The sequence below is a fragment of the Durio zibethinus genome, chromosome 8 (assembly GCF_047325235.1).
Source record: "Durio zibethinus cultivar Kanyao isolate XHJ-2024 chromosome 8, ASM4732523v1, whole genome shotgun sequence".
Taxonomy (NCBI): Eukaryota; Viridiplantae; Streptophyta; class Magnoliopsida; order Malvales; family Malvaceae; genus Durio; species Durio zibethinus.
This window is the reverse complement of record NC_143169.1, coordinates 1459247-1477320: the sequence shown is the minus strand read 5'-3', so window position 1 is coordinate 1477320 and position 18074 is coordinate 1459247. Positions and strand designations below refer to the sequence as shown.

The 18074-nt window shown below is 29.4% G+C and overlaps 1 protein-coding gene across 1 annotated transcript; it reads left to right on the top strand.

Annotated features, from left to right (window-relative positions):
- Window positions 1-3403: 3403 nt before the first annotated feature.
- Window positions 3404-11263, top strand: LOC111278893 (kelch repeat-containing protein At3g27220-like). The gene is made up of 7 exons (XM_022865630.2): window positions 3404-3763; window positions 3841-4023; window positions 4490-4719; window positions 5678-5848; window positions 6476-6581; window positions 8134-8340; window positions 10844-11263. Exons 1-7 carry the CDS (start codon window positions 3536-3538, stop codon window positions 11012-11014), a joined length of 1296 nt encoding a protein of 431 aa, XP_022721365.2. The 5' UTR covers window positions 3404-3535; the 3' UTR covers window positions 11015-11263.
- Window positions 11264-18074: the final 6811 nt, after the last annotated feature.

Here is an 18074-nt window from a genome sequence, read left to right as displayed (position 1 = left end):
TAAAAATTGATAAAAAAAAAATAGAAACGCAAAGCTATATCAAAGTTGATTAGTCCATCCTAATAATTTGGTTTGTATTTGATAAAATTAAATAGTATAAAACTTATGGGATTAAAATCTCTAAGTTTAATATTAATATATAAATTTAATTATTATTTTATTTTAATAAAATATAAACGTGAAACTAAGCCGGAGTTTACAGAAATTTAATTTTTAATAATCTGATAAAGTTTTAGTCTAATAGTTTATTAAGTGGTTTTTTTATAGAGGTTGATTTATATTATAAAAAATATATAAATATCAAATGGCAAGTCAAAGAATATAATAAATAGCAATGTTCATTTATATTTATATTTTTATATCATATCTTTACATGAAAAATTCTATTTGCAACCATTTTTTCTTTATACAATCAAATGTTAAAAGCAATCAAATTTCAAATACATTTTAAAGAAAATTAGTCAAGACAACCAATTGAATAATATCAACATTTACATTTTTAATTTTTTTGAAAGTGCATATCCAAAATATTTTTATTCTTTAATACATTATTTCAATATATCCAAATACTTATTCTTCAATAATTCATAAAATTATTAGTAGGATTATATTGTTTCACATTATTTTTTTTATTTTATTCATTCTTTATTGAACTAATTTGTTTTGATTAGGTCAAATGGTGCCAGAAATTTCTATGCTTTGCAAAAATTTGGAATTTAACTCCCATATTATAAGTTATAAAAATTTAATATTCGTATTATTTTTATTTAATAATTTTAATATAATCATTAAATCTGTAATTTTTTTATTATTAAAAATGCTAACGTAACTGTTAAATTAATAACATGAGCATTAATTTTGTTGATATAACATTGATTTACTGACATGATAATTTGAATAAATAAAATTAGTTGCTAAATTATGTAAATATTCATGTACTCACATCAATTTTGAAATTTAGTCCTTATAGTTGCATGAAATTTGAAATTTAATCCTTATATTTGTATAAAATTTAAATTTAAATTTCTTTACTATAAGAAAATATTTTAAATATTTTAGTTTTTTTAAAATATTAAATTTAAAAATATTTTAATCCCTCTAATATAAAAATATTTTTTGAAATATATTAGTTTTTATTATATAATTAATTAATAATATATTATTGTTATTAACATGTATATTAATCGATTATAATATTAATAATTTAAATTAAAATATCAAAGTTAATATTATTTTAATTAGTTTAAATATATCATATAACAAAATTTATAATGAAGTATATTATTAAATAGAATTGCATTTGTAATGAATTCAAAATAAATTATAAATGAAATGAAAATTTCATCCAACCAAACAAGATAAGAAATTCAAATCTAAATTCTTATAACGACAAGCTCATATCCATTCGAAATACGAATTTTGGATCCTAACAAAATGAAAAGAGGAAATGATTTATTTGATAAATCTAAACATCAATATCGTTTATCATAATGAGAACTTTTAATTTTTTGGGTTTTCACAAAAAAATTTATTTAAATTATTATTTTAAATTAAATAATAAGGTTAATTTTAAAACTAATGCATATTAAGTTTAATAAATTACTTTAATGTATTTAGAATTTTAAACTTAAATTTGATTATAAAAAATCATTTAAATAGGATTAATTTGAAACAATAGAAACACTATTTAATAGATAATTTTACTCTTAAGAGATGTTATTATAATTCTAATTCATTAATAAATTAATAAAAAATAATATTTTTTTAAGTTATAAAAAAATAGTTTTATTAAAATTAGATAATGATGGATTTTTATCATATATTGATAAATTTGTGATGGAGTTTTAATAAATTTGTGAAATTTTTTTTTTCATATGGCTAAAATATACTAAAATTGTGATAAAAAAAAGTATGAAAAATTTAATAAAAAATTTATAGTTTATGACAAAATGTAACAAAAAATATTGATAAAACTAGCAAAATTATTTCACATGGATGACAAAAAATTATGATAAATTTAGTGATAAGAAATGAAAATTATGATAGAATATTGTAATAAATTTTTTTAATATTGTGATAGAATATTATTAGAAGATATTGTAACAATATTTTAAATTTTAATATTTAAAAAAAAACTAAAAAATTTCTAAAAAAATCAAAATATTTTTATATAAAAGGAACTAAATTTCAAATTTTATAGAAATACAAGAACTAAATTTCAAAATTCGTACAAGTACATAAATTAAATTTCAAATTTCATATGAGTACAAAAATCATTTGTATAATTTAACAACTGATTTCATCAATTTTACTTGCTATATCAATATTTTACTAACAAAAAAATTTAATAAAATTAGTAATTAGATTAAAATTATCAAATTAAAATAATACAAAAATTAAATTTATATAAATTATAATATATGAACTAAATTTTAAATTTTTATAAAATATAAAAATCTTTGTCATAATTTAATAATTTTATTATAATTAACAAATTTTTTATTTCTTAAAAAGGTGAAACCCTTGCAAAAAGAAAAAGGATTGTCCTAAACCCACATGCCTTATGCTTATTGACCTAATGGCCAAAAAGTAACATGTACGAATATAATCGATTAGTTTGAGTTAATATAATATTAAGCTTGAGTTTAAGTTCAATTCAAAATTTGAGGTTCAAAATTTAGTTCAAATTCAATCAAATTTTATTTTTTTAGTTTAAGTTCGACTTGAAATAAAAGTCAAGCTACTTAAATTTATTTGATTAGGCTCGATTAATATGTGAAAATAAGCTCAATTCTTATATTTGATAAAAGCTCGATTATTTATGTTCGAGCTCAAGCTTGAGTTCGAGATATTTTATTAATTAAAATAATAAAAAAATATATAAATATAAAAACTAAATTAAGCTCGTGAGTTATATAAGTTGAGTATAAGAATGCTCGAATTCGACTCAATCGATGAGTTGAATTACTCAAATTCGAGCTTAACTCAATAATAATTGAGTCAAATTCAAGTTTTATTCGAATCAAACTTGAGTAACTTACGAATACTAATGTATCATTTACAATCCTAGTGACAGGCATAAAAATATCTCTTTATTTTTTTTTTTACCTCAAAATTTATGATTTAATTTATTAATAAAATTATTTTTCATTAAAAAGTATACAAAAATACTATCAGAATAGATTTTCAATATTCTACTTCTCTTCTATATAAAATTTACCAAATACCATTTTAGCTTTTAGAACAGCTTAATCCAACCGCACTTTGTTATTACAGCTCAGCCGGATTAAACAAGCATAAGCTTAAATTCAGTCGGACTTCTTTCTTTGTTTCTTTTATTTTTTAAAAATAGTACTAATAAATATAGTAAATAAAGAGAAAGAAAGTCCGCATAATGTCGGTGTGAGTAATAAGAAGGAAAACTAAAAAAAAAAAAAGGGAGAATTGTATAGCTGGATTTCGCAGGCACTTGCCTTTGCGTTCAACTTGTTCAAAAACCCAAAAGAGAAAAGAAAGCAAAGGAAAAAGAGATGAGATGGTGAGGCAGGCAGGGAAGCAGTCATCAGGGACGGCCAGATTGGTATTGCTATGCGTTGGGCTGTTGGGAATCGGACTAGTTGCCGATTTGTTCTGGGCTTCATCTTCTCGGTTCGACCCTTCCCTCTCCATTTCCAACAATTGGTCTCCTCGTTTTTCCAATGCCACTGCATTTCTCCTCCCTTCCAACTCCAACCAATCCCATGAATCTCCCTCAAACCACAAGGTAACTCTCCATTCCATTTCTTAGATCAATGGGGAATTCCCAGAATACCGATTCCTTTTACTGCTTTGCTGTTGCAGGAAGCCAATGTTGAGGAAAAGAGTAAGGATAAAAGGGTGTTATCTGCTACTTATGCTGATTTGCCTGCTCCCGAACTCAAATGGCAGAAGATGGCTGCTGCACCTGTTCCTCGTCTAGATGGGGCTGCTATTCAGATTAAGAATCTTCTTTATGTCTTTGCTGGATACGGCACCATTGATTATGTTAGTTCTTTTTTACTTCCTGAAACGAATGTATAAGCATTAAAAGTATTATCATTTGTGGAGTACAGAAAGCATGATTTTATTTTTATGTAGAACAAGTATGTTAAAATATATTTGTGTTGCATGTTGTTATTCCTTCTTTTTTAGTCATAATTGATTTTTCTTTTGCTTTTAGCAAATCTTTAGTGAGAAAAAGGAAGTAGCAAAAGCAACAACTGAAAACGATACTTTCTTTTATTTATTTTCTTGAATTTTGGTATCTTCTTTGGGTTTTTGAAAGTAGTTTTTAACAATTCTGCTTTGGTTTTGTTCTAATTGTGTTGTGATCATAGTGCTGCAGCTTTTCCTTGGAGTCACTAATCTGAATTTTCAACTTCTTCTATGGTGATTTTTAAGCACATCTTTGTGCCAAATAGAGTTATACTTCTCACTGTTTTTCTTTTCATTTCCAATGTTTGTATCATAGGTGCATTCACACGTTGATATATACAATTTTACGGATAACACATGGGAAGGAAGATTTGATATGCCAAAAGAAATGGCACATTCACATTTAGGTATGGTAACAGATGGGCGATACATATATGTGGTCACTGGACAATATGGTCCTCAATGCAGAGGGCCTACAGCTCACACATTTGTTCTTGATACTGAGACAAAGAAATGGCGTGACATGCCCCCTTTGCCAGTCCCTAGGTATGTGCAACATATCAAACTATGCGAGAAACATATAGTAGTACTCTTGGAGGAAAGAGAATCCTCTTGCATCCGAGAAACTGTGTATGTTTGCCCATTATATGGGTAAATGGTAGTGTTGAAAAGGGAAAATGAAAAAGCGGTTGGTTGTTGACTAGAGAAACCTTATCTCTACATGAAATTAGAGTCATAAAGTTGTTTTAAGGACAATTTGGTTGGTCTTTCATTGAAAAATTATGTTTGTTTGGGTGTTTTTGCACATATACCTGTTTGTAGATTACTTAGGCTCTAATTTTCCCTAGATTAGTACATGTGTAAGCTATCTTTATAGTATCTTGCCCGCATTTTGGGAAAAAAAATTATTTTGTGCAATTTAGTTTCTGATAATTGTTACTATCAACTTATGTACTTTATGTGTTGCTTTTATTGGTTTGCTGAGTTTCCTTTCTTCTTTGTTTTAAACTCTATTAAGTAATTCTAAACTTGTCTACATGAATAGTTGATTACCAAATCGCATAAAATATTATGTGCTACCATTTCTTTCTGCTTCTTCAACAATCCCATAGAACAATGAATTGCATCTTTATCATTAATTTACAAATTCAACCCTCTGAGTTTGTGGTTAAACTTCAATGCAATTCAGCCATTGGATTCTAACTGTAGTTTTGGTAGTCCTCTCTTTCTGCCTCTCATTTTATTTTTCCCCTTGTTGGACATGTTGGCTTGTTAAGCCAATTTTCTTCTTGCATCATTCTTGTTGTTTATTCAGATGTTATACATCTACTAAACCAAGTTCTTTGAGAGATCCATTTGTGAATAATTCACAGTTGATCCTATTTCCCTTCTAGAAATTGGAAAATATTAGTTCTAGATAATTTAATGATGCAGCAAGTTTCTCTTTCTTAACTGGCAATGCATTTGACAAAACTTTTGAGTGACAGACCTTGAGTATTTTCAGGTATGCACCAGCCACTCAACTATGGAGAGGTAGACTTCATGTGATGGGTGGCAGCAAGGAGAACCGGCATACACCTGGATTAGAACATTGGAGTCTTGCTGTAAAGGAAGGGAAAGCAATAGAAAAGGAGTGGAGGAGCGAAATACCCATTCCTCGTGGGGGGCCTCACAGGTTTGTTTACTTTTATTCTTTAATATTGCTTTTTCTGTCAGTAAGTCGACAGATTTGCTTTTTGTGCTGTTTGGGGTTTTGATGCATGTTCTTGATTATAATGTGATTTACATTTGGATTATGAATTCATGGCATCTAGTCTTGACTATTTATACATTTTTGTATGGATAAAAATCTGAATGGATGTATGTATGCTTGTTTAGTTTCTGCCATTAATCAAATGATATGTAAAGCAAATTGAGGCACTAGTTGGATTTGAGGATGCTGTTGCTGTGATTATGTGGTATTATTATGTTTTGGTGTTAGAAATTTTTGGTTCAAATCTTTAGTTGCTGATATGTTAGTCTCATTCATGCAATGTGTATTTCTTCATATTTTTAAGCAATTATTTGGATTTTATGTACATAGAATCCTTATCCAATATTGAAAAAGGATAGGATATAAATTCTGTTGGCATGATTGAAACATTGAAATTGTTGGAAATATTGTCCTTGATCATTACAGGCTGCTTTGGTCATACGAGTGTCTCTTCGTTTGTGGGAGCCAAGAAAATAGCATCTTGATTTCAGTTGTGCACTCGTTTTTTTATCTCACCTAAACTTCATCTTTTGAATTTCAATAATGTAGGGCTTGTGTTGTGTTTAAAGATCGGCTTTATGTTATTGGGGGTCAAGAGGGTGATTTTATGGCAAAACCCGGATCACCTATTTTCAAGTGCTCCAGAAGGAATGAGGTAATGGGGCATCTTGTGTTTCTTGATTGGCTTTAATAATAATAATATATCATTTTATTTTGTCCTTGTTTTCTTAAAGCAAACTCTATATCATTTTCTTTTGGTTGACCTATAATGTCTAAATATTGAGGAATTTCCTACTTGGCATTCAATATTCCAATTTTATTAATGGTAAATTGGCAAAGCTCAGTTAAGTTTCATGGTAAGATCTGAAGAAACCAAATCTGACTGGTTTCTTGTTAACTGAAGCCTTACTAAACTTAATGTTGTTAAAGAACCAACTAAATTGAACTAAAGACGAACCTGGTTCAGTTCTGTTGATAAACTTTTAATAGTTGTTAAGAGTTTTATTCCATTTATTAAATATGTACTAATAATATATTATTTACAATTTTGTATATGAAAACAAAAATGCTATTCTGTGCATAATATATAACAACTTTATGCATTATTAAGTTATTTGCAGTTTTAAGTGAATAATTTTGTGTGAATGTTTCTAAATCATACTAACAAAAGTTAATTTTACATGTATTTGTTTTATATGCTAATGTATTTAATAAAGAATCTATTATTATGCAAATACATTTAATGAAGAATCTATTAATATATAATTATTATATGGGCTTACATAGGCTTTAGCTTGGTTGTCTGTTCTTTTAAGGAATCCAAATTGAATCAAATCAAAATTTAATTGATTTATTAAAAATGAAAATTGAACAAAACTAATTATGCAGGGAAAATCAAGCCAAACTGAAAAACTGAGACTTGTTTGGGTTGGTTTATTTTTGGTCTCATTTTCTTGCACCTCTATTTTTCTCTCTCCCCTGCCCTTTCTCCCTTCCTCCCTTCCTCATCCAGCCAAAGCAGTATCCACATATTTTTACTCATGGATTTTTGCATAGGAATCTCATTCAAATAACAGATGCAAATTAAAATAAAAGAAATTTAAGGGATATCCAGTGCTAAATAAAACATTAATGCCGTGAAATCAGATGTCATGATTTTTTGTATAAGTATACCCTCATTTTCATCTTTCTTCCTAAAAAATGAAAATTATGTAAAGTTTGCAAATGAAATGTGAGGGATTAGATGAGGGAATAACCACAGGCTCATTACCGATGTTATCAGCATTATAGGCAAAATGCTAATAATGCTTGTTATGTTATTTCCTTTGTTTTGCATGTATTCATGTAGTAACTTTTTGTGAGTATATTATGATGCATGGTATATGCAATATGATATATTATATGTGGAAAGATGGATATTGTTAACTGATAAATTATATGCTTTACTAACTGTGCTTTGAACTAGTGGACTGAGGTTTTCCTTAATGTCAGATTATTGCATCTCTACCTTTTTGCAATTTATTTGATATTTTCTTGGAACTCCTTAGGGTGTTAATGGTTAATTTAACCATTCTTGTTACCAGCTGTAATGAGTTTTTCACTGGTGGTCCTTCCTATCTTGTCTGATAAATGTTGCATCAGTTATATCGTTTCCTTTAACTATATATACAGCCATGTATTTAACTTATTTTCTAATTTTTCTCCAGGTGGTATATAGTGATGTGTACATGCTGGATGATGAAATGAAGTGGAAAACATTACCTCCTATGCCAAAGCCAGATTCACATATTGAATTTGCTTGGGCGATTGTTAACAATTCTATTGTTATTGTTGGAGGCACGACAGAGAAACACCCTATAACAAAGAAGATGGTTCTGGTTGGAGAAGTGTTTCAGTTTAATCTAGATACACTGGTATAATCTTCTTATCCTTTTTATGGCTTGAAAATGGATGATTGTGGTATTTATGGATGTATGTATTCAAAAGCTTACGTGTTTTGCTGTGTGTGCATTTTATACATACGCACAAATGCATAGGTGTGTACAAATGGACATGTCACCATGCAGTAAGGCACAAAATTACCTCCATCTATAGCTGACAAAAACTGAACTGAACTTGAAAGCAACTCAACCCAATTTGACCAAAAGAAGTCCACAACCTGAACCTGAATACTCGAACTCAAAATGACCCGAAAGACTAACTTGAAATGATCTGAAATTAAATTGATTTGTCTTTAAAACTCAATAATGTGTCAAACCCAAAATGGCCTGAAACCGAATAACCCGAATATCATATCAAAAAGACTTGAACCTGAAATTACCTGAACCCAAAATGAATGGACTCGAGACAACTCAAATTTTCTTTGATCCAAAATGACCTGACATGAAGTGGTTGAACCCAACCCAATCCACCCCTTTGCCACCTCTACTCCCATTTATACTCACATGCCTCAGGTGGAGTTGTTGCTGTTATTCAGCTTTTTGTAGTTTAATTTTTAGCATACTACAATTTCCGCCCTAGTAGTTTTCACATTTGGCAGAAAGCATCACAATTTTATTTTTGACACGCAGATTTATTGGCTTCCCTCCATTACTAGTAGGGATTCATTATGTTAACTTTTTAATGAAAAGATAAAAACCACCTCAATATTTTTCTCTTTTCATAAAACCGATTAAAGTTGAGAGTGTTTAGTTTTTATTTAGGCAAAAAATTAGCACTGCTACCTCTTCTCCTAATGGACAAAATCTCAAGGGCTCCAAGTGTTAAAAAACGAATCCATATATGATTTTTTTCAAAATGCAAAAGCCAAGGGGCATGAAATTGTTTGTTTACCGTAATTGTTTTTAACATTTTAGTCAACTCCTTATCAGATCTATTGCATCTTAGATATTCCCATATGCACTTCCATCTTATGTGTTTCAGGCCTCATTTCTAAAAGTTTGTATTAGTTTGCAAGAAGTGGGTTCTTGATTTCCTATTATATGCTTTAGTACTTAATAAGTGAAAGGTCTTTGATTTAATATATTGGAAGCTAAAGCTGTAAGGTGGTTGTTATTGGTCTATTCTTGGGCTCTAAAACAATTTTAATGAAAACATTGGGCGGATATTTCTGAATTGTAAAAAGTTTTAGACTTTAGGAAACTCTTTGTTGTATGCCTGATAAGGGAGAATTTTTTTTCCGTGCTGACAATGTTTCTTCTAGTGCCACTTGGATAGTCTATATCTAAGTGATGTTTTGGGCTGAGTTTCCAGGAACTGACAAATATCATTGAGGTGAACTTAGAAACATTTTGCATGTCTTGTTCTGCATAGGTGGTAGTCGGGGAAATAATGGTTTGGTTATTTCGGTTAATATATAATAGTTTAAATTTTCAAGAACTGATCAGAATCCAAACTGAACTTTTTTTTAAATTGATTTGATCATAATCGAATTCTATCGATTCAGTTCGCCGGATTTTATTTTTTATATTATTTTAATATAAATTTTAATATATTGGAATGGATTTAGTTACAAAATAATTATTTTATTTTATAAAAACTTATAATATTTATAAACTAATAAAAATATATAATTCGGTTCGAATATTTTAAGTTTTTTCACTTCCTAATCTAAAAATCGATCTGAACCAAATAAGCAAAAAATCCATCTAAACCAACTGGTATGGTTTCAAATTGATTTTTTGTTTTCTCAGTTTTCTCTCAACCTCAGGTGGTTGCAGATTGCTTCTTGTGAACTTGGTTGACAGGACTTATGTTTAAATGCTGACTTGTAGCAAATATATTAGGTTGACTACCAACTTGCCTAATGAAAGTGTTCGCTGAGTAGCTGTGTTTTGTCCTCAAATAACTACCAAGTAAATCAGCTATATTGTGTCTAGATCTGTGTTCTGTCCTCACTCGGTTGACCAGTTGTATATGTTTGTTTTGAGTGTATTTCAGACAACAATCCTGTGCTCTTCTTTGCTTGCTATTCAACTTAATCTTGGGCCAGTCATTCAACATAGCATTCAGGGCCATCTATCATAAAGTGCCAAGACATTTGCAACTTTAAGCTTTTTGATAATAATATAGTTTTTACTCTTATTGCTGTTTGTGATTGTTGTTCATTGTTGATTTGTATGGGTACCTCAATGATGTGGATCGCTTCTCACATGGACAGGGACCTTTTATAATACACTTTTGCCTTACTGCATCGAAGCATGATAATCATTTATGTTACTATAATTATAATCTTCGCGCGAGTGTGTGGTTATATATATTACATTTTGTATGTTATATGCGCTAAAAACCTAAGTGCATTTATAATTTTTTAACCTGCACTTATTGTTGCAGCAACAAGCCAATCTAATATTTAGGCGCCTTTTGATTACATGAACTGAAAATTTAGCTCTGATTTTTGTGATTATACTTTTACAGAAGTGGTCGGTGATCGGAAAGCTTCCTTACCGTGTGAAAACCACATTGGTTGGATATTGGCAAGGATGGTTGTATTTCACGTCTGGGCAACGAGACAAAGGGCCAACTGATCCAGCACCGAGGAAGGTTATTGGAGAAATGTGGAGAACTAAATTAAAACTGAACTCATAATCCATCTCTTCAACTTTTGGTGCGATAATCATCCTGTCTAACCAATATTCATCAGGTAATGAAATTGAATTTCTGTTCATTTTTTTTTTCTTCTTAAATCATTGTTCTATTAATTAGTTTACTTTTGGGTTATTGACATATTTTCGTCAGCTGTATTAGTCATTCCTCCATAGTAATAGGCAATCATTTATTTGTATGAAAAAGTAATTAGCTTATTTTCCTAATTAGTCAATTTTCTCGCTTCTTTCACTCTCTTTTCTTCCTCTTTCTCTCTTACCAAACAGTATTTTGTTTTTATGCCATGGTGTAAATATGAAGTTGAGGATGGATACGCATGTAATATTAACATATTTTCCACTTGAATAGTCCATGACTGAATAAGAGGTGTTTCATTCAAGATTTATTTTCATCGTTAATAAATTACTAGTTTGGAATAATTATTTTGATTTGGATATTATGGGAGCCTAGTTTTCTGCCTGAAGCAGCTACTGCATGTACTACTACTGCAGTCTGGGCACAATAAATAAACTAGGCCCATTCTTAGTTTCAAACCCATCAACACCTGGTCCACATCAGCTCGGGTGCATCATTCAAGATTTATTTTCATCGTTAATAAATTACTAGTTTGGAATAATTATTTTGATTTGGATATTATGGGAGCCTAGTTTTCTGCCTGAAGCAGCTGCCGCATGTACTACTGCTGCAGTCTGGGCACAATAAATAAACTAGGCCCATTCTTAGTTTCAAACCCATCAACACCTGGTCCACATCAGCTCGATGATGAAAATCTGGTGACAATACATTTTGGGCAAATACAAGTCGGAAAGAACAAGGTCTGCACTGCACTAAATCTCGCAAATTGTGATATTGTATCGTATTTTGTGTTAAATACGGTTTTAAATATAATATGAATAATTTTGATACGAATATAATACGAATACACAAATGATATGAATAACTCAAACATGAATATAATACATTTATTATATGTGTTATACGTGATATGACATGACATGATTAATATAATTAAAATTAATATATATTTAATTAACACGACATGATATCATTAATATGATTATATATAAATAATAAAATTAAATACGATTAATTACTTGAATAATATAATATGATACGATTAATATAATTGTATACAAATAATATAATTAGATGCAATTAATTTATTTATTTAAACAAAAAATCTCATTTAAATCAATATTTAAATAAAAAATTATTTAAAAATTAAATATTTATAATATATTGAAACATTAAAATGATATGATAAATATGATTATTAATTTATTTTTTAAATAAATTAAAATAAATTTTAAATTTTTTTTATATTATAAATAGTATCATTCTTTAAGCATGTTATTACTGTTTAACACGAATACGACATGAATAATATTATGTTTTAATTGTGTTGACACAAAACATAATTACACTAAGCTTATATATAATTTTTAATTTATCATTTTTATATCATCTCATCATATCACGTGTAAAATTGTGATTTTTACATTGACTTCCACAAAAAAGATTAGGGAGTACTTTTGCAACGGCCTCAACATTTTGTTGAGACAGGTTTCTGGTAGCATCAGCGGGGCTCTTGTGTTGGAATTGCCTTCTTCCAACCATAAGATAGTTAACGAGTGATGACTGACCTGATCATATTTTTTACAAAATTTAAATATTGAATCGATGATATAAAAATTATTTGATAAAAATTAAATATTGAGCATATTTTTTAATGAATTTTTTGTTCGACAAATATATGATTTATAAATATTTTACATTGATAAAAGCTAAAGAAAGAACAAAAAACATAAATGGTAATAAGAGATTATGATAGTTTATGTATTTATCTATTTATTGCTAAGCAAATTGATTATATATTAAATTATTTATTAACTTATTTAAGTATAATTATATGCATTTATTTAGCATTTTAAGTACTTACATACTGTTAAAAAATATAAAATAATAATAGCAGTAGAAGGGCAAAGTGGTTCCAATGGAAAGGACTTTTCACTTAGAGGTTTAGATATCGATAAACATTATTATTAAAAGTAACTTTTGCATTTAAAATTAATTTTTGACTCAAAAGCAATGTTAAATAAAAAAAATAATAATAATAAGCTTTACAGTGTAAAAGCTTAGTCTTTCGACTGTTGATATTGAGATCAATAAAGTGGGTAAAATTTGAAATTACGAGATTGAAGATCAATTAAGGATAAAAGATCAAATGTGTTTTTAGTATCTGTACTTTAATGTTTAAGTCAGTGCCCGGAAGGCAAAGAAAAAAATATATATAGAGAGTAGTAATTGATAGTCCATACTTGGGATGAAAGGGGATGTTATACTCGAGAAGGGAAGCTTTTGGATCTAAGCAACGTGAACTCTTTACAGGGCTAACCTTACTTGAAGTGGCTGGGGAATGTTTAATAGGTGAATGACAAGTCAGTATTTTCATATGTCAATAGGTGGGATGTTATATTGGCTGAGCAATTTTGGATTCCAAAATCCATTTATATCCTCTTAGATCATAAAATATCTTTAACAGTCTGTCCCTCCAACAAAGAGTCTAATGGCTTAAACGAGAATTGAACCGAGGTGGCAAACCTATTTTAGGCTTAGTCATCTTGTCACTTTCATGATTATACCTAAGCTAAAAGTTAGATTGTTGGCTTCATTTTTTTATTCTGCAATGGCTTTATCAGAGATCATTTGGGTGCTCAATCTAACCATTTTTGTTCGACCAATCAATCAAAGGTGTACGAGGTAACACTTAGGGACTTTCCTTTGAAGAATGATTCTAGATTCATTTGAATTAGCATGTAATGAAGAGAGAACTCTTAGCAAGTTTTTAAAATTTGGACCGTTCTTTGAATTTGAACAAAGAAATTGAAAGGTTGGCCTTAATTTTTGTGGTGTGACATGGCTCGATTTGAACCATTTGTTTGATCTAAACTTTGCCTATATAAACCCTTTTCAGAAGCTTAATTCTTTACTCTTGCTTTCACTAGCAAACTTTTTTGGCCTACGTCCAACCTAATTCTTACTTTTTTTCTTTGCTAATCTAAGCTTTTATTTGTGTACGTCCTTCCTTTTCTCTATAATCCATCGATACATGTGCAAATTTTTACTTTAACATGTCTTTTAGCTCCAATTTATTGAACTTTAGGATAAAGGTCAGGGATACCCAAGTCAACCAACCTAGGTTAAAAGTTTTCAATAGTTGATAAGGTTCCATTTGTTATTACAAAAAAAGACTTGAGTTGTTTTTTGGTTAAACCCGATGTCAAAGACGACAAGACAGCAGTTAGAGGAATGCTCGAACTCGAAGGGAAAAAATCATGGGATATAAGAGTTGTTGGCTTCTTTGGATACTAACATCAATAATCATCTAGCCTCGATCAATTTACGTAGCTTAGTTCCCTCCTCTAACATTTTATTACTTACTTCAACTCATTTTACCTTAGCTCATTCTTCATTAGCCCCTTCTAGTCAAAGTTTTATTACTGCCAAGCCTTTTATGATTATTCATTGTGCTTAAACTACGATTAGCCCAATCCCAAGCTTCGATTCAGGGTCAACATCAAACTTTGAATCTTTTACTTCTGAGTCATCGTTATCTTTTTCTAAAGTTGTGGAGGTTTCTGGCCTTGAGCATGCTCAAGGACCAAAGCATGCCATTGTACTAAAATAGGCTTGCAAGAAAAAAGTTGGTGATATAGATGTAGAAGATTCTAAAGATGATGTCGTAGGTTTATTCATTCTTTTTTATACCTCTTATGACATCGATTCCAATCCCAAAAAAGTGATAAAAACCTAAAAGGCTTAGCTACTCCTTAGGAATGTTCCAACATATGCTTTGCTCACCTTGTAATTAATTGCCTTAAAAGGTAGGTTTCACCTTCTCGTTGAAGGCTATAAGGTAGATAGGTTGAAGTTAGGAGATAGGGTGATTGACTTGGTTCTGATAAGCTATGGGTCTATCAGGAGTCCATTCTAACTAGTTTAGGTTTCTTTTATATTTTTTCATTGTTCAAATTAAGGGTGAGCAGATATCGGTTCAAACCAATTTAACTTATCAAAACCATTGAAATATGGTAATTTCGATTTAGTCTAGTCAATTTTCGATTATAATCGATTTTGAGATTGGTTAAATTGATTAAATTGATCAGTTATTGATTTTCAAAATTAATAATCAAATTAACCAAATTAATCGATCTTATAATAACTAAGGATAAATATGTATATTCTCCTAAAAAAACCTTAAACTTAATTCACTTTTTCTAACCCATCCACGTCGTGCCGCTTTTTTTCTCTTTGCCTTTCTCTCAATCTCTTGCATCTTTGTCTCCCTCTCAGTCTCTTACTCATTGCTTCCCTCTTAGTCTCTGGATTCCTCTAATTTGTTGCACAAGATCTACACAAAATCAGAGTTTGACAGTTGTAGAGATATTCCTTTGCTGCACAAGAGTTACAGCCATCATAAGTTTCTGAATCTTGATAACCTTTATTTTTTCCTTTACCATGATACTATAATAATTGCCAAGATGGGATTGAACTACACCCATCGTTTCACCTTAAAAATTTCTTCATGCTTATTAAAGCTAGTAAGGAGTAGGTAAAAGTCCTTTCATATGTGTCTTTGTTTAACGTTGTACTCTTCTCATTTGGTCTAAGCTGGACCAGCACTCGAAGTATACGAATCCACACAAGCCATTCAAAAAAAGTATAAAAGTAAGAGGTGCTAACCCAACCCCCAGGGTGGGCCCACAAAAGTTCAAATTGAATGAAATAAAAGCCCCATTTTCTTTGCTGCGATTTTCAACACCTTTGGTAGACCTCAAATTGTCTCGATTTCCTTCATTAGTTCGAATGCTCTTTCTGAGTGAGGTCTATTAGGAATCATAGTTCCCGGTAGTGCTTGTCATCAAAGCATAAAATAAACTCTTAGGCATCTTCTCTTTTATTCCCAAAAAATGTTGTACTCTTTCAATTCCCTAAAGTACATTTCCATTTTTTTTCATACCTTTTTAATTTTGGCATAATTTTAAAAAAATTTGCTTTTTATTTATATTTAAAGTTATCATAATTTAAATTCAAATCATCGAAATTAGTAATCTTTCATTTTTTTTTATAAATGAATTGAAATGTTGAATTTTTTAGTGATATAAATACAACTATAACAGCGATTAATGATTAATGTAAAGCTTATGAATCATTTAAATCAAAATTCAAATTGTTAAAAATTATGATCCCTACAAACTACCAATAACATCTAAAGACATTGAATTCAAAGTCGTCAATTATTGACATAATAAAGAGTTCCTGACTTCCTATTTCCTACCTATACCTTTTGGCCTTGGACATTGAATACAACTTATCGTAAAAGCTAAAACAAGCAATAATTAATCTAAATTGTGCTAGATACTTAAATTAAAAGCTAAAATAAATTAGCTTAAATTATATTAGATACTCAAATTGTTCATTGATAAAACAAGCAACTAATATGCAGTTTGATCAACAGACTATTTCATTATTTGAATATCCAATGTGTTTAATAATTGTGTGGCCATTGTATTATTATTATTTCATTATTTGAATATAATTTAATTTTTTATTTTTTATTGTTTGGATATAATTTGATTACCTTTTTTTAAGATGTCAAATATGGATGATTTGACTTTGGATTCTACACCTAATCAAACACAATCATCTTCTCAACTTTTTGCACACGATAAAGTAACAAAAAATGAAACTAAAAATTTTAAAGTGATAAGATGAGCATCTAAGCCATGGTCAGGGGTATGAGACCACTTTACTAAATTTGTTAACGAAGAAAGTAATGGTAAAGCTAGGTGTAATTATTGTGATAGATAATTTTTTACTAATCCTAAAAAGAATGGAACCACTGCTTTAAAGAATCACATGAATTCTTGTAAAAAACTTTTTTGTATTAGTGGGGATTATGGTACTCAAACAGAATTAGTGTTGCCGTCAAGAGGAGTGGAATCTTTAAGCACATGAAAATTTAATCAAGATGCTATTAGAAAAGGTGTAGTTAAAATAATCATTCTAGATAAGTTGCCACTTAGATTTGTGGAGATAGAAGGATTTAGGTATTGCATGTCAGTTGCATGTCCTAGATTTCATGTACCATCACGATAGATAGTTGCTAGGGATTACTATCAACTTTATATTGATGAAAAGACTCATTTGAAGCAATTCATGAAATCATCTTCCATAAGAGTAGCTTTTACCACTGACACATAGACCTCATTACAAATGATCAATTATATGTGTCTTACGACTTATTTCATAGACAGATTGAAAACTAAACAAAAAGATATTAAAATTTTGTCTCATTTCTGGTCACAAAAGTAAAGCCATTTGTAAGGCAATTGAGAAATGTTTATGTGATTAGGGGATTGATAAGATTTTTACTATTACAATTGATAATGCTAGTTCTAATGATATTGCAATTGCATATTTAAGGAAGAAATTTAACAATGTTGGAACTAGTATTTTGAGAGGCAAATATCTTCATTTGAGATGCATTGCACATATTATTAATCTTATTGTTTATTATTTGTGATGGATTGAAAGCAATGAATGAATAAATTGCTCATGTTAAAGGGGTAGTAAGATATGTGAGACAATCACCTTCTAGGTTAGCTAAGTTTAAAGAGCATGTTGTGAATGAACATTTTCAGAGTAAGATTTATTGTGTTTGGATATTAGCACTAGATGAAATTTTACTTACTCGATGTTGGATGCAGCTCAAAAATTTAAAAGGGCATTTGATGCATTTGATGATATTGATCCTTATTATAGGGGTAAGCTTTTGATGGGAGATAGGGTGTCCGATCAGAATGATTAGGCAATTGTTAAGAAGTTTTACTTTTTCTTACAATAATTTTATGATCTCACCATGAAAGTTTCAAGTACTTCTTACGTCACATCTAATACTTTTCTTGATGATATATGTGATGTTTATTTCACATTGAGAGAATGGTAATTAAATCCTGATGTTGAGTTGAATGCAATGACA

What these genes read in the sequence shown, in the direction of transcription:
- LOC111278893 (XM_022865630.2), top strand. Translation starts at nt 3,536, where the DNA reads ATGGTGAGGCAGGCAGGGAAGCAGTCATCAGGGACGGCCAGATTGGTA. An exon ending in GATACGGCACCATTGATTAT is followed by an intron (nt 4,024 to 4,489) that starts GTTAGTTCTTTT and finishes TTTGTATCATAG; the next exon opens with GTGCATTCACACGTTGATAT. An exon ending in CCCCCTTTGCCAGTCCCTAG is followed by an intron (nt 4,720 to 5,677) that starts GTATGTGCAACA and finishes GAGTATTTTCAG; the next exon opens with GTATGCACCAGCCACTCAAC.